Here is a 26,077-nt window from a genome sequence, read left to right on the forward strand (position 1 = left end):
CCAAGGTCGGTCAGTGCCGCGGCGGGGCCGGCGCCGGCGGCGCGACTGGTGGGTGCGGCGGGCGGGGGGGGGTGTGCGGCGGCAGCGGCACCACCGGCAACAGCACCACCAGCAACAGCACCTCCGCTGTGTTCCCGCGCGGGCGGGGGGCGGACGTTGCTGAGGAGAAGGCTGCGGTGTCCCGCTCTCGCAGCGCCCGGGAGGAAGGGCGGGCGGGAGGAAGGACGTGTGGGAGGAAGGACGGGCGCGCGTCTGGGAGGAAGGACGTGCGGAGAAGGCAGGTGGCGCGGGAAGGGGCTCTCGGGAGCGCTCCCGGGTGGGGAGTGGAGAGGTGGCGGCTGCGGGGCTTCCCCCCGCGCGGGCGCGATGGCTGTCGGCCCTTGTGGCGGCGGGGGGCGGCGGGCCCGGGCGGCGGGCCCGGGCGGCGGAGGGCGAGCCCGCTGCCCAAGGTCAGTCGGTGGCTGCGGGCTATAAATAGCGGCGGGAGCGAAACGGGGCCCCTGCCTTGTAGGCCGGGCCGGCGCGGAGCGGGGAGCCGCCGCCGTGAGTGGGGCCGGGCCGGGCCGGCGCCTTAGCGCCCGGCGGACGACGGGATTCAGAGCGAAGAGCCTTCCCTCCGTCGGCAGCCACCTGCTAGCGAGGGCGTCCCGGCTCCCCTGCCCGCTCCCCTCCGCTCCGCTCGTCCCGCCGCGAGTGCCGGCTTTGGTAGGTCTCCTGGGCGCTCGCAGGCGGTGGTCCCGCTCGGGTAACTCCTTTGGGAGCTCTGCCTGGGATTGGAAGTGTTTGGTTCCTTGGGGCGCAGAAGGTTTTCCCTTGTCAGAATTGCTTGTTTAAAGCAACGGTGCAAAGAGAATGTCATCCTGAGTCACGGAAATATGACCTCTAGGTCAGCTTGTAATGTCAGCCCTCCCATGGGCTTGTTACTTCAGTTTGATAATTGTCTAAGTTTGAAAAAGCGTTGTTTGTTTTCTAGCTAGAAAGAAAAGGTGGGGAGAAATTATCATCTTATGTCTACTGGCAGTCGACCAGGCTTAAGCTGCAGAGTTTACATACTTTCTGTCTAGTATCATTAACAATTCTTGCTTTGTTTTCACGTGTGCAGCAGAGATTCCATCCGTGTCAAGGAGTCTGGTGTGAGGTCTGGGAGAAATGGCAAGCCTTCTGCATATTGCTGTTAGTGGGTGCTTAACCCCTGTTTTTGGCAATGTGTTACCACCTAAGATGCGTTCTGCAAGGATGCTGTGTTTGCGAATGTTTAGAACCCACCAGATGCTCACGTCTCAGGCAGCTCCAAAGCCAGGTAAATTGATTACACTATTGTAAATAATATTTTCTTTCAAAACATGAGGATAGCTTGAATTTTTCTTTCAGATAGGGATTGGTACAGAAAAGACTTAAAAAGAATGTTAAATTATGTCAACAACATACTTGGGTCAGTTGCAGTATAATTTTACACTGGTTTTAAAGGGCTTATGCAGAAGGTGTTTGTGTTTATTATGAATGTTTTGGATTCAAATAGCTTTTATGGGTGGGGGATCAAAGCTCCTGCTGGCACCTTGATTGAGGGAAGTATTTAAACAAATGTTTTTCCTAGTTAAAAGCTGGAGTTCCCCATGAGTTTTGACAGTGGAAGTCTTTGTGTACATGCAGGGGAAAGTACAGCCCTCACCAAGACAGCATCTGTAAACATGGCTATATGTAGGTGTAATTATCCCATCTGAAAAAAAATCTGTTAACTTTGTTCAGGAAACTCTTATGTTGTACCGCCTTGATGAACTTTTGATATGCATCTTCATGTGTAGGGTTTGTTGGTATATTTGCACTAATTACATTTTAGTGCAGATAATGGACAGGTTCAGGTATTTCTAGGAAAAAAAGGAGGGAGGAATGGGGGCTTCCTTAGTTCAAATTTATGATGTGAGGCTGGTGTATGAGAATCAGAGTTGACCTTTACTGTTTCTTTACTCTGAGGGATCCTGATAATCTGTGTCTCATAGGTGTTTACCACAGTTGCATGTTGAAACCTGAATTTCTTTGCTCTGAATGACAGCTGAGGGAGCAGGGGTCTATCAGAACTGATGAGATCATAGTTTTGTCATGCCATAAATTTGTGCTCCAAATTTTTTATCTGAATGAAAGAGACATTTGTCTGTATCGATAAGGCAAATTGTCCCTTGGTTGGGAGTGTTAACCTGGGATGTAGGACACTAGGTTCAAAGTTCTTGCTCAAATGTCCCAGGGAAGTGCCCTTGTTGTTTGAGTTTGGAATCAATCTTTGTATTTGACTTTGACCACAAATTTGATCATGAAATTGAAAGATCTCTTCAGGTTTACTGAAATTAGTATGCTTAGCTCTGTGTGTATGTGTGCATTTTCTTGCTTTTCTGAATCACTTTTCAGAAATTTTTCCACAAGGACAGAGAATTCTTATTAATGGCATGTGTTTAAGCATTGAGTGCTGTCCCTTCAGATCTGTTGTGTGGAAGCCCTTATTTAAGGGCGAGTAGTATTCACACAGTGCCGTTATTTAATGCTGAGAATTGTGAGTTTGGCAAGTCTTTTGGTTGATAATTAAGCTGTCCTTGTAGTCCATTTTGGTAACATGAGATTTGTCATTCAGTAGAGGACAAATCAAGGATAGAATAGCCATTGAATGACAAATCAGCAGCAGTAGTATTGCCTACGTACATTTTCTAAGTGCTCTTGAATCAAAATTTAACAGCATATAAAGTAACTACATTTTATTCTTACTTTTAGAAATTATCTTTGATTATAGGGACATTTGGTAAAATCGCTGTAATACAAGGAAGAGTTAAGTTTTCTGAAAAGACTAGTGTCATAGTAGTTCTTCTTAAGACTAGTTATTACTTAAATTCTCACAGATTAGTTTTCATTTAGTTCAGGATATGTTATGTACAAGAATAACAGCTGCTTGAGGAGTGAAGAGATTTGGAGTCTGTTGAAAAGTAAACTTGGAGGATGGATACTTGTTGCTATTTATTTTGCTGCTATGTTCTTTGTTACTTAGAAACACAGGAATTTTCATACAGGAGTAAACAAGTATTCCTGTAACCTGTCTCAAATAGTCACTAGCATGAGATGCTTCAGAAACAGATGCAAAACTTTCGCAAGACGTGAGAAAGGTACTTACGAAGTGACTGACTCGGAGGTTTTCAGTGTACTTCCAGACTGGTTTATCTTGCAGCTCTGTGACTTTTACCACTCTCTGTCTTGGAACTTTTAATGACCTTTTTATTTTGATGCTTCTTTCTTAAAATTTCCTTTTTTTTTTTTTTTTTCTGAAATCTTGAAGAACTTTTAAACCTCTGTAACAGCTTATTGTCAATTAAATTCTCTAGATAAGCTATACATTATTTATAAACCATAGACATTGTCCTTTAATTTCCTTGGGTTTTTTGTATCTCCTTGCTTGTATAAGAAGAGGCATCAGGTGTTTGTTTAATCTTCTATACCATTCTTTTTCTTTTTTTTCTTTTTGCCAACATCATATTGCTGTTCTTCGGAATATGTCCTCATCCTCAGAACAGGTGAGATGTTTGTTTAAAGCTACTACTAGAGTAAGTTAGAAATTAGACAGGTTACTTATCCTGTTTTTCCATCCCAGAACATGTGGCATATAGGAAAAATTTCTCTTTTCTCTTTTCTCCAAGTCAGTCTCTAATATTTGTTGATACTGTTTTGCTACAGACTACTTCCCGAAATCAGATTAAGGAGATAAAAACCTGTATTCTTCTCTATTTCTCTACATACAGCACTCTTAAGTTTTCATGATAATTTTAACTTAGGATCTTCTTTAAACTCTCCATTTGTATATGGAAGTTAAATGGAGAAAATCACTTTTATAGTTATTTTTAATTGTTTGAAGCTTGGAGAGGTAGACTACGTGCTTCTTTTTGATGTTTGATACTGTGCTCTGAATATGCCATCATTACATAGTTGAGACTAAAGGGATGAGAAAGGGTGGCTTCTTACTAGTTTTCCTAAATTCTGATTTATTTATGTTCCGTACTGAGATTCTAAGTCCTGTGAAGTTTAATGATTCTTCTGATAGCGGCAGAATCCTTCTGGTGTTGATTCTTTGTATAAAAAAAAGTACTGTGTATCTCCTACTCAGTGAAAAATACACACAAAATCTTCATGTAACTCAAAAAGGCACTCAAGGTATGTCTATGTCGGTGTGTTTTTGAAAAATGTTCTTGATGTCATAAAGCAGAAAGTTAGCTACTAAAACATTCTCAAGGCACTTTTTAAAGTATCTGACATGCAAGCTTTAGAAAGGCAACTTGGAAGCTTCACACTCTCATGCAATTTTGAACCCCATGGCAAGGATAACAGTTGTGCTTTCTCAATATAAAACCTAAATCAAGATCCTGAGTTTATAATTCTAGATTTCAACCTTTCAAAACTAATCACTTAGATGAAATTGCTGAGTTCAGCAAACCAAATCTGTGTTCATACTATAACTTTCTTCAAACAGTATTTATCATACCCTGTGAAGTTTTAACATAGATCTTTGGTTCTCAGTTGTAGACATCTCTCTGTTTTAGTGCTGAATGATGTGACAGCTCAGGGTAGTATGCTTGAAAAGTGTCTGATACCTGGTCTAGCTAAAGGCTGACAAACCGACATCAGTTTGGTTCTATATTCATTTGCTTATGTATTCTTTGGTTGCTAGAAATGAGTTAGTGGTACAAAGGAGAAAAGAAAGTGAGAGGCAAATGAGACCTGTCGAATGTTTGTCTTAGATTTGATGTCCCAAAGCATTGGAGGAGGGCATAGTCCTCAGTATTGGTCTTTGATCATTCTGCTTCCTAAATAAGGTGCAAATACTTCCAATATGAAAATGTTCTACCTGGTTTTATTGTGTGCAAGATCTCAGAATGTGAAAGAAAGAAATGAGGAAACACATTTCACATGTAGCAAGTATATATTCCTGTCCCATCCCTCCAACCCATTTACTCTTCTACTCAGGTACCCCAGAAAATCAAGTGAACAAAAAAGAAATCAGAAGCATCGATTGTAATTTTGTTTGCCTTTGAGTGGGGTCGTTTCCCCAGTGTGCAATACGCCAATATATATACACACAGAGCAGAGGTATGTATTTATTCCATGTCTGTGCAGAGTAGGGTGCTAGGTGGCAATTCCACAAAGCTTGCACACCGCACAAAAGAACTTCAGTGTATTTATACACTTCAGATTACATGAATACACATTTACTGTAATGACCACTGTTTAGTTTCTTATCGCTTTGTCCGTCATTGGTTAAGAACATGTCTCGTCTCAATTTAAAGTTACAGTGTCTTTTAATTCTTCTGCATAAACTCAAGGTGGAGGGGGGGGGCACATCTTCTTGATCTTAAATTGAGTCAGTGGTTGCAGTCTTCCCCCACCCCTGCCATCTTTATCTTTTCTTCAGTTACTGCTGATTTTCTTCTCAGACAACCATCCATCTTGTGGTGGCTCTTGGGGCAGGATGATTCCCTCCTGTCAGTCTTTTTAACGTTAACCAGACATGCATTGTTTAGACAAAGTTGGAGCAACTTACTCCCTTATCTCCACGTTCCTTCTTTTGATCACAACACTTCTAAATTAGTGATTTAACCCGTCATTGTTCTATTTACAAGTTTAGAATGAACAGAGTAGAAAATTTCCTAGAGACATCAATTTGAGACTTGGGAGCTAATTAAATATATAATTTAATTTATAATTTATAAATTAATATAATTAAACTTTTTGCTTTAGAAGTGTACAAGCTTTAGTCAAGTGTCTGTGCACCTTTACACATTCAGTCATCCTTCTTTCCCTGTATGCTATAATTTATTCCTTTCTTCTTTTGTATTTGTGTTCTGCAAAAACTTTCAAAAGAAGGAGGAAGTAGCACTCCAGTTCTTATTTTCTCAGTGCTTCTTGAAAAACTTTTCTGCTTTCTGTCCTAGAACTACTTGCTTTCTGAAACTGATTGGTCTCTGTTACTCTTAACAAATCTCAGTATCTAGGTTTCATTTCTGCTTCTAAAAGACAAGAGACCCATTTCCACTGGGTTGATTTAGTGAAAATCAGAAGCAGGAGTTTATTGTATAGTAATTAGGAGAAGAGATGAGGAGAAAGTTCTTTTCAAATGAAAAGGGTAATTTGTATAAGTGATAGCATACAATTTGTATGAGTGATAGCAACAGTTACCATAGCTTTCAAGTGGTTAGAGCTGCTGTGAGAGGGCTGCCATGAGTTATGTGGTGATGGGGCGACGCTCCTGAAGCGAATCTTTGCAAGGCATTGTTACCTTTGTGTGTCAGTTAGATGTGCATTCTTGCTCCTGTTGTGACTTTATGTTCCTTTGAAGCATGTTTTTCTGAATTTGATTTTTGTCTTGTAATCTAAGGAATTTTAAATGTTATTCAAAATATAAAATATCAAAACACTTCTGTCTTTAAATTTTTTGTTACTGTTTTATTAGTTTAATTTCAAAGAGAAAGCTGAAATAATGAAAAAAAGTAAAAATAAGTAGAAGTAGTGCACTTCTTTGTCTTGTGATCTTTCATTCTGTCCTCTTGTGGTGTTAAATCATTTTTTTTTTAAATGAGTTAGAAGACTGACAAGTACAGGTAGATATTCATGTCCTGTTGGGAGATAATGGACATGTGAACAGTCCTGCATGTGTGCATGCCTCTGCAAGGACATGACAAGGACATAGAACAAAGAACTCAGCAAACAAACAACTCCAGGAGATGGGTTGGGCGGAGAAAGACATTGAGTGTGGCCCTTATTGTCCAATCGCAAGAAGGCTTGAAGTGTGTGGACAAAGCTTTGTCCAGTCATAAGGATTGCACCATGTACCGTTCGCGTGTACAGGAGAAACCTATAAAAGGGCTTGCTTACCTTCAGTAGATTGGCATTGCTTGATCATACTGGCCGTGTGCGTGTCCATAGCTCCTGCATCTGGCGTCCGAACAGGGACCCTCAAGTTTGGCACAAGTCTTCACTGAGGACTCGACGGAGGTGCAATCGAGGGTGGAAAGCCGGTCGAAACTGATCCAGGCTCTGCCCTGGAGCCTGAAGGTGAGAAGCAGCACACTGTAATTTGGGTTGAAGATCTGTGAAAAGAAGCGGCGGCCGGGGAGGAATGGGGTCTGCTCTTGACAGGGACGAGCAAGCAGTGGTGAAAGTCTTCCAAAATATCCTCTTCATGAGAGGGATAAAATACGATAAGCCCACCCTGAAAGGCTTGGTGAAATGGAGCTGATAAAGAGGACTTATCTCCAGTGCAGGTCTCATATTTGAGATATCTACCTGGGAATCCATAGGAAAAAAGCTTTGGGACGTGATCAGTGAGGGGGGAAGGTTAGCAGAAGAAGTGAGCGACTATCCCATGCTCTGGAAGCTGATCCGCGAGACAATAGAGGAGCTGAGCGACGACCGCGTTGCTAGTGACCGCGTGGCTGGCGGCCGCGTGGCTGGCACTTCCGCCTTTGCAGCGGTAGAAGCGTCTTCTGGCTCTGATACGCCGCCTCCGGTGCCTGCGCCGCTGGCAGATCCCATCGTGTTATGTCAGCCGAAAAACCCGTTTGCTTCATCGGTCGCGCTGGCGGGGCCGCGCCGAGCAGCAGGGGTTAGACCGGGAGCTGCGCAGGCCGGAGCGGGAGATGCCAGAAGCGCGCCTGGGCCGTGAGAGAGGAGAGTGAGGAGAGAACGGGGGAGCCGCCGGAGCCCAGCAGTGGGCGGGGCGCGATGGGAACGTGGGTGGAACCGACGTATCGCCGCCTGCGTCTTCCTCGCAGGGAGAGAAAACCCCGGCCTCACGAGTCGGCGTTTCAGACAAAGAGACTCCACTCTTGCAACTTATAGACAAGCTTGAAAAACTGGCTGCAACACGGGAGGAGAAGATGGAGCACAGATCATATACCTTTTCATCTGGCAAGCAACTGCAACCGTCTGCCCCTGACCCGCCACCTGAGTATTCAGTTCCAGTACCTGCTTCTAATCCATTCATGTTATCATCACAGGCAGAGGCTGCGCTTCCTTCGTCTCACCCCACAACTTCACATTTTTTTTCTTCACAGGTGCAGGGTGCCTCTGTGGCCACACGCCGATGGAAAGGGAGTATTAGAGATGCTATAGTGGAGGGGTCTTTTATGCCTGAAAGCGTACAAGCGCTTCCTGTCGTGGTAGAGATGGACATGACAAATGAATGTTGCAAGCAAAATGTCTAATAATCTTTATTTTCCAAACCCTTCTTTTATATCTGCTTTACCAAACCGTGTGTTCATTTGATTGGTTACGTAGTGGTCTTTTAACATTAGCATTGCTATCGGTTAATCTGTACTCTTCTAATCTGCTCCTCCATGGGTGTGAGACTGCAGCTCTTGCATCCTGCTTCCTTGCTCATTGTTTCTCTTACCTTGATTATTCAGCAGACATTCCTTCTTTTCGAGGGTACACTGGAATCTTGTCAAGGTGGAACTCTTCTTCCATCAGGCTGGTGGCAGACCCGCTGCCTCCCCCAACAATTCCCCCTTTTTGTATTTGTACTAAAAATATTGTGTGAGCAGTCCTCTGCAGGGCCCTTTGCAGAAGACTGAGAAGACAAGGCAACATTAAAAGCACAGTCACAATTACCAAGATCATTACCCCCACAGTTTTTACCAAAGATATTAACCATCCAGACAGACCCCAACCTTTAAACATCATTGTTAGCCAGTCTAAGCCATCATCATCTGTTAAACGCTTAACACCATCTTTTAGCTGTTGTATGGTTTTGAAAACAGATTCTGAGTGGTCAGATAAATTCATACAACACATTCCATCAAAATCTTCACACCGATGTCCTTGTGCTAAAAGTAAAATTCAATGGCAACTCTTTTCTGCAGGGTAGCATGTCTAACACTATCAACATCAGTTAAAAGACCACTAAGGGCTAGTGAGGTAGCATTAGTTTGTTTGCTAAGCCAACACCCTAATTTCTTTGTTTGTTAAAGCATTTGCAATGCCAACTCCTGGTGCAAGAATGGAGGATGCAATAATTTCACCTGGGTTCCAAAATGTTATTGGTCATTACATTCAGAGGTAAACTGTTGTACAATCCTCCGGACTAATTTCTGACGCCTGGCAACATTCAGTATCATTGTGTCATTTGGTGTCAAAAGGGTGAGACGGCCGAGGCTGCATGGCCCTCCATTTAATTTGGAGGGAATACTTCCCCATGCTCGATCTCCACAAATTAAAAATATATCAGGAGGTAATGCAAGAGGAACAGTAAAAGACTGTGAAACATTAGGTGAGGTGTAATCGCACCAAGCAGTTGAGTTATGATAAACAGCATTAGTTGCATTAACATTTTGCCCTCTCCATGTGGAGTTATTATAAGAATAATTAAAAAACACACAAGCATCCATTATAACAGAGCCTAACAATTCTAGTTCTTGGGGTTCTTGCGTAACCTGTGGAAGGTGACTGTATATACCATCCCAATTATCTGTACAATTTTTTGGAGAATTGCAAAGAAAAAACGGCTGAAGTTTTTGTGGGTTTGGCCATGTGTCTACTGGCAATCCCACCAAACACGTGGAGAATGGATTTTCAGGGCTCGCAGTAGAGAGGCACAAGGCTTCTTGATGTGTCATGTTTGCCAAAGTTACCCATACATTCTGCTTGGGTTGTGGAACTACCCATCCTTCACCCTGATGTAGGTTCCAGCACAGGCCAAACACACCGAACAGGAACCCAGTGAGGGCCAGCATCTGTGGAGACACAAGCATAACCCCTCCCCCAGGTTAATAGCTCACATGGTCCACTCCACTGGCCAGTAACTAAACCTTTAACATGTACTTTGACACCCTTTTGCAAATCCTGTTTTGAAAAAAGAGAAGAAAAATATAGAAAAAGAGGAGGTAGGGAAGAATTATCCGCATAATGTAGAAGGTTAAGAACATAAACTGCTTTATCTAAACATGCCTGTGGTGGTTCACCAATCATTCCCCCTTTTTGTTTTTGAAGCTGCCACTTCAGTGTGCCATGTGCACACTCAACAATTGCTTGTCCTCTTGGGGAATGGGGAATTCCTGTAACATGAGTAACACCCCACAAATTAAAAAATGTTTGAACTCGCTGTGAAACATATGCTGGGCCATTGTCCATTTTAATTTGGCGTGGCACCCCAAGCCTAGAAAAAGCCTTCTGCAAATGTCGAATCACATCTTTTCCTGTTTCTCTGTTATGTGCTGTTGCTACCAAAGCATGGGAATAAGTATCAATAGAAACATGAACATATTTCTGTCTGCCAAACTCATTTATATGAGTAACATCAGTTTGCCAAATCTATAAAGCCTGCATACATCTGGGATTAGTACCAAAATACACTGGAGTGTGAGTTCCTTGGCAATCAGGGCAGGCAGCTACAACAGAGCGAGCTTCAGTATGGGACAAACCAAACTGCTGTTATAAAGCTCGAAAACCTTGATGAAAAAATTTATGTGATAATACAGCTTGTTGCTTCATGTTAGGAACAGTACTCGGGGCCATAGCAGAAACAAGAGCATCCGTTCTGGCATCACCTTCTGTATAAAACCCTGGTAAAGTAGTATGACTACGAATGTGCATGATAAAATAAGGTTCTGTTCGTCATTGAATACTTTTCCAGAGTTCCAAGAGCACATCAATAATTGATTGTCTGACATGGTCAAAACCACTTTGTCTAGTCGTAAGTGATGATACATATGCTGAATCAGTTGCAATATTTACAGGAGTAGAAAAAATAGAAAAACAATAGCTATTGCATGTAACTCTACTACTTGTGGAGAACCATTTTGTTATACTACTTTGTTGTTCCAGTTGCTGTTTTCATACCATACTACTGCTGCTTTACGCATTTTCCCCGAACCATCTATAAAGACAGTGGGACCTTTCACAGGTTCTGGCTCGCTTAAATTTTTCTGACCAAATGGTATTTCTCAAGCAAATTTCAGTAGTGGGTGCAATGGTAGATGATATGATATATGCCCTTGAAAAGCTGCCATGGCTGCTTGCAGCTCATAATTATTTGCCAGACACCATTCCAAATACCAATTTTGAACAGGTAAAACAATCGTAGCTGGATCACGCCCTGTTAGTTCTAAACATCATTTTCTGGCTTTTATGATTACATCAGCAATAAATTCAAACAATCCAGGAGCAGTTTTTCGTGGTCGGAATGATAAAAACATCCATTCTAAAATATGCAATGGGTCATCCCACTCAGGATTCCACTGCACCAAAGCACCAAATGGCACAGTTCTGTCAGTTAGTACAAAGAATTGTACCAATTGAGACAGATCTATTCAAGAAACAGATTTCTTGTGTATAGATTGTTCCACAATGTGAATTACATTTAATGCTTCCTTATTTAATATTCTGGGTTCTGTTGGATCATTGGAATTGTTTTAATAATTCCAGTAATTGTTGCAACTGCGAATTGGTCAGTCCAGGATAGGGCCTGATCCAATTCAAGGATCCCATCAGTTTCTGTACATCATTGAGTGTTTTAACCTCAAGGTTGAGTTTCACAGGTTGGGGCACAACCTGCTTGCTTGTGACTGTCATTCCCAAATATTTCCTGGATTCTATTTTTTGTATCTTTTTAGGGGCAATAATTAATCTATATTGTTGTAATGAATCTCTGGCCAAATTCTCCATGTCATTCAACTGCTCCTTGCTGTTTGACGCTAACAGGATGTCATCCATGTAATGGTAACAATAACTAGTAGGAAATTTTTCCCTTACAGGTGAAAAAGCTTGTGCTACAAACTACTGACAAATTGTTGGCAAATTTTTCATGCATTGTGGTAAAACCTTCCATTGATACCTGTTTGAAGGTTCTGCATGATTTAAAGAAGGCACAGAAAATGCAAATTTTTCTTTATCTTGAGAGGCCAATGGGATAGTAAAAAACCAGTCTTAAATCCATCACAGTGATTTTCCAATCTACAGGTATCATTGCAGGTGAGGGTAGGCCCGGTTGTAGGGCTCCCATTGTAGCCATGACAGCATTAATTTGCCGTAGGTCGTGTAAAAATCACCATTTTCCTGATTTCTTTTTGATTACAAACACTGTGGTATTCCATGGGCTATGAGAAGGTTCAATATATCCAGCAACTAGCTGTTCTGCCACCAATTCCTGCAGGGCCTTTAATTTCTCAATTGGCAGGGGCCACTGATCCACCCACACAGGGTTATTTGTTAACCAGGTCAATGCAAGTGTGGGTTGTTTAACATCCTGCAGCACAGTGGCCCCTGTTAAAAATCCGTAGTGATTTTAACTCCCCACTGTGGCAAGCAGTCTCTTCCCCACAGATTCAGGGGGACTGTCGTTATATAAGGTTTAATGGTAGCTTGTTGACCCTCAGGGTTGGTGATCAGAATTGGCGTAGCTGCTACGCTTGCTTGCGTTGACCCTCCCAGTCCTGTCACTCCCATTTTCATATTTTCTGTTGGCCAGGTGGATGGCCAGGAATAATGTGATATAATAGTTACATCAGCTCCTGTGTCCCGAAGTCCAGTGAGTGTTACTATCGCTGGCGATTGTCCTCTGTTGGATAGTGTACAGGCCATCTGTGGTCTTGATGATGAAACAGTCTGTGACCAGAGGACTTGTGAAGGTCCCGTGGAGCTGATTCCTCCATCATGTCGCAACCTTTGTTCTGTCTTAGGAACACAACTCAAAAAAGGTACAAATTGAGCAATGCGAGTGCCTTTTGGAATGGTTACTGGTGGGTAAGGAGTAGAAACCATAGCGCAAATTTGTCCAGTAAAATCGGCATCAATAATTCCCACATGCACAATTAATCCATTCAAAGTGCTGCTAGATCTCCCGGTTAGTAGCATGCTCAATCCTTGTCCTGTAGGGTCCTTTCACATCAAGTGGGACCTTAACAATGTCTTTTTGTTTATACTTGTGCTTGGAGGTCCCCTTATCTTCTTCCAGTGTTCTAAAATACAGCCTAGGGGACTCTTTTTGACTGTTCTCCCAGTCTGGCTGCTTCCTATTTTGTCTACTTTACCTTAAAACACTACTTAAGTAAGTTGACAATATTCAGATAGTACAAAGGTGCACTCTCCCCATAGACTACGCACTGAAATTTAAGACAATGAACACAGAATTACTGCCTCCTGCTAGAGGAGATATTTCACTTGTGACACTTAAAACACTGAGCCCCAACAAACAGGCAACACCAGTGACCCAGCAGGCGGGCACTAGGGCTCTGCACTAAGGAATATTCACTTGAACTCCACAGCTGGGCTGCGTCTCACACACGCAAAACAATCACACAACCGCACAAAGAGGCCTCTTACACTTGTTACTCACACAACATAAAATGACAAATACTACAAACAGCAAAACACCATTAAGAATATGTAAAGCCATTGCTTATTGATTATGTGGTGTTGACAGACAAGGGACAGTGCATCACAGTGTCAGCATCTGCTGTAAAAAGCTGCCACTTTTGGCGTGTGGCGGGGGGGCAGGCGCGGGCTGAGAGCGTGGTGCCAGAGGCCGCAGGCAGCCGCCCTGTGGCAGGGGGGCTCGGGGAGGCCCCGGGGCTGCTACAGCCAACTTCGTGCCTGCAGGTGGGGGGCGCGAATGCTGAGTACAGCCGTGAGCGATCGCCTCCAGTATAGCTGCTGTGAATGAGTTTTTATGTCCGTCCTCATTAATGCTTTTCTGTAGTTCTTCAATAACAGGAAAATGCAGACCTTATCAGCAGGTAGTGGACATGTGGAAGGGGCTGGCGGCTTTTCTGGAGGTGTTTCAGCCACAACTGTAGGATCCATCTGAGAATTGGACCCACTAGGTGACCTGGCATTGGCTGCAGCTGCTGTGGCAGTCCCATCACTTTTTAACTGTTTCAGGAGTTGATGTACCAGTTGCCATGCAGTTGAAGATGACACAGCGATGGCATTCTTCCTTATGGCCACCTCGAATAAGGCGATCCCTGTCTCTTTCCATGTTTTGAGATCAAGAGCAGACAGTGCATCTGCAGGGACCCCATTCCTTTTGCACCAAATAAGCAAAGCGCGCAGGGCTTTCTCCTCATCAGAGGGAGGTGGTGGAGCAGAGTGCTCCACGATGGGAGGTGAAGGGGTGGCTGCCTGAGGGACTTTCTGCTCATTCGGACTTTGTGGAGGAAACAACTCATCTTGTGCTTCTTCATCAGAGTCCTCATACAATCCCCTCACCCTCAACCGCAGTCTATGTTTAGGACTGGCTCCCCCTGCTAGGTTTATATCTTGACTTCTCATTGCTGAGACCGGGACCGTGGACATCCAAGGGGTTTCCCCTGAGCTTTCTTTCTTTGCCTTAAAGTCCTTTAAAGTCTCTTTTAACAACCTCCAGGTTGTAAGAAGGTCAGTTGCGTTCTTATTACCCTGAGAGGCACACTTAAGCAATTTCTCTCCTAATTCTTCCCATTTGTTTGCACTAAATGCAGTAACGATGCTAGCATCTTACTCCATATCAGCATTCTCCTTGGTTGGTGGTTTTGAAACCTCTTTTTTCTAATAGGGCCTTCCAAGTAGACAATATTGTTTCTTCCTCTTTCATTATTTGTTGGCCCATAACTAAAGTTTTGTTCCCGGTGGCTCACCTAATTAGGTGTCGAAGTTCAGGTCCAGACCAGGCAGATTCCCACTGCTCTCAGCTTCACCAGGCTCCATCTCCGCTGCAAGTCGTCATGCATCCCACACAGAATTTCTCAAATTTTGTGCCAAAATCACGTCGGATTCTTATTACGTCCCCTTTGTTGCAATTACGTCGCCTTCAAATTATCACATCGGGGTCACCATTTGTTGCGGTAGAGATGGACATGACAAATGAATGTTGCAGGCAAAATGTCTAATAATCTTGATTTTCCAAACCCTTTTTTTATATCTGCTTTACCAAACCGTGTGTTCATTTGATTGGTTATGTAGTTGTCTTTTAACATTAGCATTGCTATCGGTTAATCTGTACTCTTCTAATCTGCTCCTCCAAGGGTGTGAGACTGCAGCTCTTGCATCCTGCTTCCTTGCTCATTGTTCCTCTTATCTTGACTATTCAGCAGACATATCCTTCTTCTCAAGGGTACACTGAAATCTTATCAAGGTGAAACTCTTCTTCAATCAGGCTGGTGGCAGACCTGCTGCCTCCCCCAACAGTTTCCTGTTTCTATTAATGGTGTTAGCGGTATTAATGAATGGGATCCTTTAGATTGGAAATTGCTTGAAAAGGCTAGAGCTTCAGTAATGCAAAATGGTCTTCATCATCAATTAACAAAACAAATTATTAATTATATTTTGTCATCATCGCTGTTAATTCCAAAATATATTGATCAAATAGCGGCAGTTATATTAACTCCATCTCAAAAAATGTTTGAAAGTGCATGGACTAAATTAGCTAATAATAAGCAAGCTCAGCCGCAGCCACAAGGCGATCCACTTTATCTCATTCAAGCGCAAATGTTGTTAGGTACAGGACCCTTTGCAGCAGTAGATATGCAAGTCAACTTCTCTAATGAAGTGTTGTGACTATCACAGTCAATAGCTTGTCAAGCCCTAATGTCTGTGCCTGATACAGAAGGGAAATAGCAAGATAAATTTTTAACAGTAAAACAAGGTCTTAATGAGCCTTCTTCTAAATTTGTAGATCGCCTCTATGACTCTCTTGAACAGCAATATGACATGACCGTAGAAATGAAGGAAAACAGGTTTAAATTAAAGGCCTTTGAGAATGCTAACCCATCCACCAAGCAATAGTTACCCTCCAGCAAGGAGCGTCTGTAGCTGACATGATTGAATTAACCAATAGAGGGATGCAGCAAGCTAATGTTACAGCTTATGTGGCTGCTGTGTGTGAGGTGGTTGCACCGTTTTTTCATGAGGATGATGGGGAGAAGTTTGCATTCTCTGTACCATCTATAAATAAAGCTGAGCCGGCAAAATGGTATCATTGGGTGGTGTTACCTCAAGGGATGAAGAATTCTCCCACTACGTGTCAAATCTTTGTTGCCTGGGCATTGGAACCAGTCAGAAAAAGGTTTCCCCAACTAATTATTTACTATTACATGGATGATATATTAATAGGCAGGGAACACATGCAATCAGAAGTTATATTAGGTCATTTGCAAAAGGAACTGTCCAACAGAGGTTTGAAAATAGCCCCTGAAAAGGTACAGTCTACCTCTCCTTGGAAGTATTTAGGGTGGACAATAACCAATGCCACTATTCGTCCACAGAAATTAAAAATTAACACAGAGGTTCACACATTAAATGATGTCCAAAAAATGATTGGAGATATCCAGTGGGTTAGAAATTTATGTGGTATTACCAATGATGATTTAAAGCCATTAATGCCATTATTGAACACGACTGTTCAAGCTGATAGTAAATGAACCTTGACACAGGAACATAAAATTGCTTTGCAGAAAATTACAGATAAGATAGAGTCGTGTCATGCACAACGAATACAATTAGAACTCCCAGTGCAACTGATGATTATCAATAGTGGAGGAAATAGACAATATCCATTAGCCATCATTATGCAATGGAACTCAGAACAAAGACAACCATTATGAATCCTAGAGTGGGTTTTTACTGCACATACCCCTAAGAAAACCATAACTGCAAGAGCAGAATTAGTATCACAGTTAATTATGAAAGGCAGACACAGAATTATTGAAATTACAGGCACTGATCCTCAAACTATTACTGTCCCACTAATACAAGAATATTTAGAATGGCTGCTTAGACATTGTGAGGCATTACAAGTTGCCCTTGAAGATTATACTGGCCAACTGTCTAATGTTTATCCAGCACATCGATTACTACCGTTGTTAATGAACCAAGTAATTGAAAATTTTCCAATGCAATCGGAAGTACCAGTTCAAGGGTTAACAGTTTTTACAGATGCAGGGAAAAAAATCAAAGCAAGCTGCATGTACTGGGTTAGAAGGAGAGGAATGGAAATATCACCTCATTCAAGGCCAAAGAGAAGATTCCTTGCAGACATTAGAACTCCAAGCAGTTTTGTGGGCATTTTTGTCGTGGCCAGATTTGGGATTAAATGTAGTGTCTGATTCACTAGTAGGAGTAGTAAAAAGGATTGAACGAGGACAAGTAAAAGAAATAAAAAATAAACACTTAGGGAAACTGTTGCAACAACTAGTTCACACTCTTGATCTGAGAAGCCATGTCTACTTTATTACTCACATCAGAAGTCACCAATCCAAAGAAGGATTAGGGTATGGAAATGAACTAGCTGATCAATTGGTTGCTCCAGCCTGGTCTGGGCCCTCTCCAAATTTGTTTGCACAAGCTAGGGAATCTCACAGTTTTTTACATCAGTCAGCAAAAATGTTGCATAAACAGCTTAAAATTTCTTTTGCGGATGCGAAGGGCATTGTTGCCTCTTGCCCATCCTGTAAAAAAATAGGGTTTGGCCTGGAAACAGGAGTTAACCCACGGGGCCTATCACCTTTGCAATTATGGCAAATGGATGTTACTCACATAGCAGAATTTGTAGGTTAAAATATGTACACGTTGTTATTGATACCTTCTCCATGACTATTTGGGCTACAGCTCAAACTGGAGAGACAGCTAAACACTGTGAAAAACACTTATATAGTTCTTTTGCTGTACTTGGGGTGCCAAGAAAGATCAAAACAGACAATGGTCCAGCATATATTTCTGAACGCTTCCAACGCTTCTGTATCTTATGGGGCATCAAACACTGCACAGGAATTCCACTCTCCCACTGGACAGGTGATCATCGAACGAGCTCATCAAACTCTGAAGCAAATGCTTCAAAAACAAAAAGTGGGAATGTCAGGTATGATGCCAGCTGAAAGATTAAATAAAGTTTTATATGTTTTGAATTTTTTGAGGCTTACAGGAGAACGTCAGGAACCACCAATGGTGATTGACAGTTTAGCAATAAAGGGTGATGCTGAACAATCTATGGGCACACAGCAACCGTTAGTTATGTTCAGAAACTTGAATACTGGGCAATGGGAAGGACCTGTTAAAGTACAATTAACAGGCAGAGGTTATATGTGTGTGCTTACAGATCATGGCTTACGGTGGGATCCATCTCACTGGGTGCGGCCTTGGAAGGAAAGTCAAGCTCACAATCCTAAGCCTTGCAATGGTTCTGACAGTGATTAATGCTCATACATTCTGAATGTGTTTATTGAAATCCCTTCCAAACCAGTAGGGGCCCAAGTTACATAGGAAAGTTAACTATGTTCACAGGATAGATAAAGAAGTTGTTACAAGGGGGAATTGTTGTAATTGTTTCAATTGTTGTAATTGTTACGTTTGATATTATTTTGCCATGCTTAGTTTGTTGTATTAACAATCGTTGCAAAAAAGCCCGCAAGGAATGTGGATTGCTCAAAACCAAAAAGAGGGATATGTTGGGAGATAACAGACATGTGAGTAATCCTACACATGGGCACGCCTCGGACATGACAAGGACATAGAACAAAGAACTCAGCAAACAAACAACTCCAGGAGATGGGTTGGGCGGAGAAAGACATTGAGTGTGGCGCTTATTGTCCAATCGCAAGAAGGCTTGAAGTGTGTGGACAAAGCTCTGTCCAGTCACAAGGATTGCACCACGTACCGTTCGTGTGCACAGGAGAAACCTATAAAAGGGCTTGCTTACCTTCAGTAGATTGGCATTGCTTGATCATACTGGTCGTGTGCGTGTCCATAGCTCCCGCAGTGTACCAGTTCTTAGCAACTCTGTATTGTATTTTCAGAATGTTCGAAGTTGATAGTATCTTGACAGTTGTTAATCTAACAGCTTTAAGCACCTTACAGACCCACTTTTATTTCATAGATTTGGATTTAAAATAATTCAGTTCCTCAAAGCTCTTACAGTGTAGTATGTTTTTGTCTTTGTTTTGCCTGTTTCTAAATTAAGCAGCAAAACAAAAGTGAAAAGGAGGCTTTCCTAAAATGTGCAAATTGTTGCTAGTCTGGTACAATTTTTGTAGTGCATTACATAGTATTGGTGGCCAAATTAAAAGCAGATTTGTAATTTAAAACAAGTCTTTCACCCTCCTTTTTTTTTTTTTTTTTTTTTTTTTTTTGCTTGAACTCTTAATATGCATGACTGCTTAGGCTGCTCAAGTTATATTTCATTAATATGTATGTGGTGTAAGTATCTTGTGTATAAATGTCTCCATCCCTGTTTAAAATCTGAATAGACATCGCTGAAAGCTGGTGCAGAACTGGGCCTGTGTGCTGGACTGCATGCTGTCTAGTGTAACTGAAGCAATGTGGTAGTTTGATAAATGATTATTCTGCTTGAGTCTGTGTATTTATAAATAATGTATTCAAACAGGTGCTTGGGTCAAAGAGGTTTAACTGTCAGTTATTAGACTGGAAGCCCTCAAATTGTATATGAACAAAGTTGGATTGTTTGTAATTTGAAATATTAAGCTAAAACTGATAAATTGCAGCTTCAGTGGTTTCCTGGTGTTCTTTAGTAGAGCTTTGAACAAGTTAGGACAAGGAGAGAACATTGAAGAGAAGTGTAACTGAACAAACTAGTAGATGGATATTCCATTATTCTTCGTCTGCTCCTGAATGCGTATTTTTCATTTCTGTAGCAACTCTGAGTACCTAATGAATTAGTTGTGCCTTTGAATGTACTTCGTGGCATGTAAGTTACATTCATTAATAGTGATCTGAGACAACTGTAATTTGATAGACATTAAAAACATGTTCGATTAAAATACAGTTCAGCTGTTCAAGCTCATTTGTTGATTTCTTCATAACGTTGAAGTGACTAGAGAGGGATTTAAGACGGTATAATTTAGGGAAATACAAACTACGATGCTAGAAAATACCCTTCTTCCTCTTTCTTTAGGAGGGAGAATTGCTGAGTGTGACATGTCTGCATGTGTCTGTACAACACTGAAGAGTGCCATTAATATAAATTCATTAATCTTCAGTGCGACTAATGCTGTCTTATCTGCCACTTACAGGAATTCCTTATAAACACCTGACTGTAGGTGTCCCCAAGGAGATATTTGAGAATGAGAAGAGAGTGGCTCTATCACCGGCTGGAGTTCAAGCCTTGGTTAAACAAGGCTTCAGTGTTGTGGTGGAATCTGGTGCTGGAGAAGCTTCCAAATTTTCTGATGACCATTACAGGGAAGTTGGAGCAAAGATCCAGGGGACCAAGGAAGTCCTGGCTTCTGATTTGATTGTCAAAGTAATTGTTTTATTAATATATATCCTATTATATTATTTTTGGAGAAACATATAGGTAATTTTTTTCTAATAGTCTGCTGGAGGTTCAGTAAGTAAGCTTTAAATTTGTAATGTAAATTATAAGGTCTGATTCAATCTTAGTCTGTCTCTAGGTGTGCACCTACATTAATAAATTAGTAAATGACAGCACTGAAAAAATTGAGGATAATTTCTTATCAGGTTTTAGCTACCTTGGAGAAGTTGTGTTTTCTAGAGCAAGGTAAACTAGTTCTGGACTGTAAACAGATGAAATCCCTGCTCTTAGAAGCTTTTGCTTCAAAATTAGTAACATAAAACTTAAGTTAGTTTTTAGAGAGAGTTGCTTGGAATTTTGACGATGCAAGTTTCTAACTTTTCTCAATCAGACATCCAACAATTCCATACCAATAGTATCTTTCAAAAGTGTTTGTAACTAGATGAGTTGCAGCTGATGTGGGAAGACTGCTAAAAGTGAAGTTGCTTGAGAGATATTAGGTTGTGCAGAGTCCTGAAGAAAAAAAGAAAAAGACCTTACAGTTGATGCTGAGGGTTCCTTTAACTGCTCCATTTGAAGTTATCCTGCCAGGATTGAACCCAAAATTTCTTTGAGCTAGTTTGTGGGCACCCTTTTTAACTAAGTTTCTTATGAGAAAAGTAAGAAACTCAAAAGAAGGGAATACAGATCAAGATGAGTGTTTGCTGGACTTCATGCTTGAAATTGCCTTTATGTAATGGTACATTGCAACCTAATTAGTGATTATTAGCCTGTTGGGCTTGATTGGCACACCTGTTCAGTAGTCATTTTGCTTAAGTGGCGGCTTTTGAGGTAGCTCTCTGTCATAAAAGCCAGCAGCTGCTGGGTAGAAACTGTCAGATCTTTCCTAAGGTATGTGCTGACTATTACTGCCCTGTCACCAATTCACCTAGAGCTAATTCTACTATGTGGACTGCAGTTATGCGGTGCAGTTGCTCTGTTCAGTTGTGTAAACAGCATTTGGTTCAATTTCTCCCTTTTGTACTTCCTGGATGGGAATGGGCAGACTGCAAGCTGGGAGAAAGGAAGTGAGGTGTGTTCTGACTACTTCCTCTGATTAATTTGGAAACTTCTCTCTTTCTTCAGGTGAGGGCTCCTATATATAACTCGGCTCTAGGTGTTCATGAGGCAGATCTTTTTAAGACGGCGGCTACCCTGATTAGTTTTATCTACCCAGCACAAAATCCAGACCTCCTGAAAAAGCTTGCAGAAAAAAAGACTACTGTCTTGGCTATGGATCAGGTTCCACGGGTCACCATTGCTCAGGGATATGATGCACTTAGCTCTATGGCCAACATCGCTGGGTATGAATCTTACTTCTTCTGTTTTTTCTTTTTTTCAGCTTGAGTAAGCATAGCTGGATTAAAAGATACTTGCTTTGATATTAGTTATATGTAAAACAATTCTGCGCCTCTATTTTCATACAGCTGTTTCAAGCAGGATGACACCATTGGAGGTGCCAAACAACTTAAGTTTCTTACGGTTAGCTTTGCAGCAGATCAGATCAAGGCTTTTAAAAAAAAAAATTAAAAAATTGAAGGCAGTTCTAATTTCTTGACTGCTTTATCTTGTGCCTTTTTGATCTGAATTAGATCAGAGCAGGCTCAAATAAATCCTTAAGACAGCTTGATCACAGATTGTCTGTTGTGGGGATTGAATTTTTTTGGGAGCTAACTAACCCAAGCAGCACTCAGTATGAATGCAATTGCCATGGCAAATATAAACAAAAGACCAAATACTCTTGGACATCTTCATGCTTTGTGCTTGGTATTGTAGTGAATTAAAAGGTAGTTGTCATCAAGCTGATTTCTATTATTAGGTTCTTTATTGCTTTTTAATTTTTTTTTTTACTTAGATGATGTCTGTGAGGCATAATAAGCCAAATTTTATGAACACCAGCAGTATACTTCTGTGTACATTTGGTTACTTCTCTGTGTTTTCATTCTGTGTAAATTTTACTACAATATAGAAATTCATAGCATATTTAAAGGTATAAAATCTACAAGCTGATTCCATATTGGAGCTAATTTTAAGGCATACAGAATTCCATATTTTCCTGCTAGAGATAGGACGGTGTGGAATGAGGCTGTCCACAACACTGTCAGTAAAAATGCAAGAAAATGTACAGTGTTAAGAAGAGACATAGTCACATGTTAATCTGCATTTTCAGTTAGCTCTACTGGTGTTAACTTGGCATCAAGGCACCCATTCTGGGATGGTTACAAAGCAGATGGGGCAAAAGAAGCAGCAAGGTTAAGCTATTTGCCCTAAGTCTCTGCAGAGTTAGGGTCAGAGTATCTTTTTTGAATGTATGCTTACACGTCTGAGTGAGCTTAGTGCAAGATAAGCCTGGGTTTTGCAATTGCTTGTTCATGTTCCCTTCCCTAACAAACCTCAGGTTACAGCCTTTGAAAGTAGCTTCGAAGACCACGAAGTAAACTTCTGGTAAGTTATCTGTATATTGTTCAGGTAAACTTTTATTTGAAAGAGTAAACAGTTGTGGACACTCAAGATTGCAATCCAAAAATGCTGTCTGAAAATGCATTCCATGATGTGAAAAAAAAATAAAGGCAATAAATATGAGCCAAGACAGACTACTAAACTTGTGGTCAATAGTAAAATATTAAACTTACTTTATCCTATGCGTGCTATCATCAAATGTTCATCTTTTTGATTACTGTCACGAATGGGATTGTACTGAGACTGAGAAAATACTGATATGTGTTTGTCCTTAATTGACAGTTACAAGGCTGTTGTACTGGCAGCAAATCACTTTGGTCGATTTTTCACGGGTCAGATCACAGCTGCTGGTAAAGTTCCTCCAGCAAAGGTATGTGCAATTAAACAGATACTGTAGCAGAAGACTATGTGAGTTCCTGAGCGCAGCTAATCAGTGCTGAAACTGTGTTTAAAGGCTTTTTCCTGCCTTGGGGCTGGTTCTAGAGACTTTACATATCCCTACAGTTATTCCCATACCAATTTTTGTTTGCTACCTGTAGTGTCTTTTGGGGGGAATAATAGAATAATATGAGTTTTATTTAAGTTTGCTTAGTTTAAAACATCGGACTAGCTATACATGTAGGGATTTTATTTTATTTCCAGATAGAGTAGGCAAGGAAGCAGTTAAGGAAAGTCGGAGATGTTTGGATTTCTGGTGCACTGAAGGTTGTGATGGAGAGGATTGCTTGAGTGTAATTGTAGGTGGATTGGGCTGAAGAGAATTAAAGTAGAATTAGGGAAGGAAAAAAAAGAATATAAAAGGAGAAAACTTATAAATTGTTAGTTACAGATGAGGTGACTTTCAGGTAAGTGAAGTTAGGAGTTACAGCTTTTAAACTGTTAGATTTACAGGGCAGCTTAACTGAAGTAATTTTGGGTTCTGTGTCCTAAGGTAACTTGGTTAAATGGCTGGTTAATGAGATGTATCTGCAGTTGTGAAAGCAGTACAGTGCTGCTGCTTTTCTAACCAGCTCTAGTTTTAGTTTCTGCTCCAAGCATGATGGTGGTATCATTCTAGGTCTTGATCATAGGAGGAGGAGTTGCTGGCCTGGCTTCTGCAGGAGCAGCTAAATCAATGGGTGCAGTGGTTCGTGGATTTGACACTAGGTAGGTGTGTGAAAATGGTAATAGTAATCTTCAGTTATTTTAAGATTAAGTAGTTTGTGGCTGTATTACAATGAAAGCACTTGTACTGCACTGAATCACAATTCCTTTCTTACCATTTTTATTCCATTGTTGTAACTCTGTTTGTTATACCTTGAATAACTAAGCCTTCCAAAGAGCCCTTCCCATTAAATCATTCAGAACTATAGGAATAAAAAAAATCATTGCTTTTTGAAAATAAGAAAGTTGGACTGCTTTTTATGCAGAATTTCATGTGTCTGTTCTTCTTGAGGACACAGGGAAAATAGTAAAGAAATAATCCTTACATCCTTATTTATAGTTTGCTTTGATCTGGGTTCATAGTTGCATACTCTCATTCGCCTCTACTGTCCTGATCCCAGAGATGGTGTCTAGAATCTCTTTGGAGAGGCTTTCTTTCAGTCTGCTAAAGGAGAGAAAAAGATCAAGTTATTTTGTGTATGAAACTCAAGATGAAAGAACAGAAACTACAACTGAAGCTTCTTTAAATGCTGCTTCCCTCTGGTCTTTTCTTTATGTTCGGAAGGATTATTTTGTCCCATGGCCGTTTTTTAGAGCAGTAGACTGGGAAGATTACAAAGCACAAGTGTTTTTCTTCTTATAGCTACTGGCACTGCAAACTTCTTTTTTTAATTATTAAATGGCCTTATATTGAATTTATATGTGCTTGATACTGTGTTTGGACTAAAATTACTTATATGTGTTTGGTTTTATGCAGAAATGGCATCTAGTGCTACTTTATCTAGAAGAATAAAGAGGCATATATCTCCAGATTTATGATGTGCAGTATGAAAAAACCTTCACTCTGCATATGCCTTAAAAAAAAGCTGAAAAATTTTAGGCAGATTTTGATCATGCTTTTATGAACAATAAACTCTTTACAGTTTATTTTAATTCCCTTCTTAAGCATCCTGTATACTTTTATTCTGGTGTGCAAGAATGTTGTGTTAAATCCTTTTATGTTGTGAATGTTCGCATAACACTGAAATTTAGTTTCATTATTTACTGTGATATCATGAGATGCAAAATAAACTACAGATTTACAGGATAACTGGAAAAAAACAAACCCCAAAACACCACCACCACCCCCAAACCCACCCCAAACCAATTTTCCCTGTGAAAATAAGACTTCTGTTTCACAGATTAGACAGGGTCACAGGTTGTGTATTTATCATGTATTTTAAGCATCTGAGTTTGGGCTTTAGGTTTACCTAGTCATAACAACAGAAATAGGTGAGCAGAGTTTGTCAACATTAAGCTCCTAGTTTTGAGACTTCTTGGAGCAACTCTGCTGACTATACCAGAAATCGCAGGCTGCCTTCATTCTTTATCCAAGTATCTACATTAGGGACCTAAAGTTAGTGATGCAGTTGCTTTTTTCACTAAATACAGAAAGTTGATTATTTTAGTTGTGATCTCCTTAATCCTAGAATACATTTTAGATCTCTTGTCTGAAGACTGCTACTAAAAAGACTTGAAAAAGTCATGGTAGACTTTAATGGTTGTTTCTGCTCCTGCAATTTTCTTTTCCTAGAGCTGCAGCTCTGGAACAGTTTAAGTCTCTTGGTGCCGAGCCTTTGGAAGTAGACTTAAAGGAATCTGGAGAGGGACAAGGTGGTTATGCTAAAGAAATGTCCAAAGAATTTATTGAAGCTGAAATGAAACTTTTTGCTAAGCAGTGCCAAGATGTTGATATTATCATCACTACAGCGCTTATTCCAGGTATGTTTTACGTTCAAGATGCTAATTTTCATTTATCTTGTGTTAAGTTGGCATGTTTTGAAGCTGTGCCTGCAGTGAAAACAGGTGTTAATGATTTTTGTCTGTGTGAGCGTGTACCTTTTCCCTTTCCTAATAAATGCCTGTTCTTAAAAGTTTGTGCCTTTTACAACTTTTGTTTTCACAAACTAGAAGCCTTTGACTCGTTTAAATAAGAAAATATGGTGATATCAAGGAGTACATAGTAATAAAGTAAGAATATGTAATTCCCGAGTATATTAATTCTGTTGTCCAGCTTGTGCACTGAAACAGGTCCAGTTGAAATAGTACTGTCTTCTGTAGTTGAAATGTGGTAAGGTAGACCTTAAGTTTTAGTGTTTTGTATTGCACAACACCTGTATTTTAATAATTTATGAT

At 40.9% G+C, this 26,077-nt stretch overlaps 1 protein-coding gene across 2 annotated transcripts in view; it reads left to right on the forward strand.

The window, feature by feature from the left end:
- The first annotated feature begins 29 nt into the window (after window positions 1-29).
- NNT (nicotinamide nucleotide transhydrogenase) overlaps window positions 30-26,077 on the forward strand; it is a 58,784-nt gene continuing 32,736 nt past the window's right edge. The window contains exons 1-7 of one of the 2 annotated variants that reach the window (XM_074931359.1): window positions 30-48; window positions 1,103-1,300; window positions 20,019-20,248; window positions 21,386-21,603; window positions 23,042-23,129; window positions 23,817-23,905; window positions 25,476-25,663. In XM_074931359.1, the coding sequence (XP_074787460.1) occupies window positions 1,150-1,300; window positions 20,019-20,248; window positions 21,386-21,603; window positions 23,042-23,129; window positions 23,817-23,905; window positions 25,476-25,663 (964 nt within the window). In that variant the 5' untranslated portion in view covers window positions 30-48; window positions 1,103-1,149. Of the gene's footprint in view, window positions 49-85; window positions 278-1,102; window positions 1,301-20,018; window positions 20,249-21,385; window positions 21,604-23,041; window positions 23,130-23,816; window positions 23,906-25,475; window positions 25,664-26,077 lie in introns of those variants that run through there. The other variant, XM_074931358.1, reaches the window with a different exon arrangement.

This window comes from Athene noctua, chromosome Z (genome assembly GCF_965140245.1).
Source record: "Athene noctua chromosome Z, bAthNoc1.hap1.1, whole genome shotgun sequence".
Taxonomy (NCBI): Eukaryota; Metazoa; Chordata; class Aves; order Strigiformes; family Strigidae; genus Athene; species Athene noctua.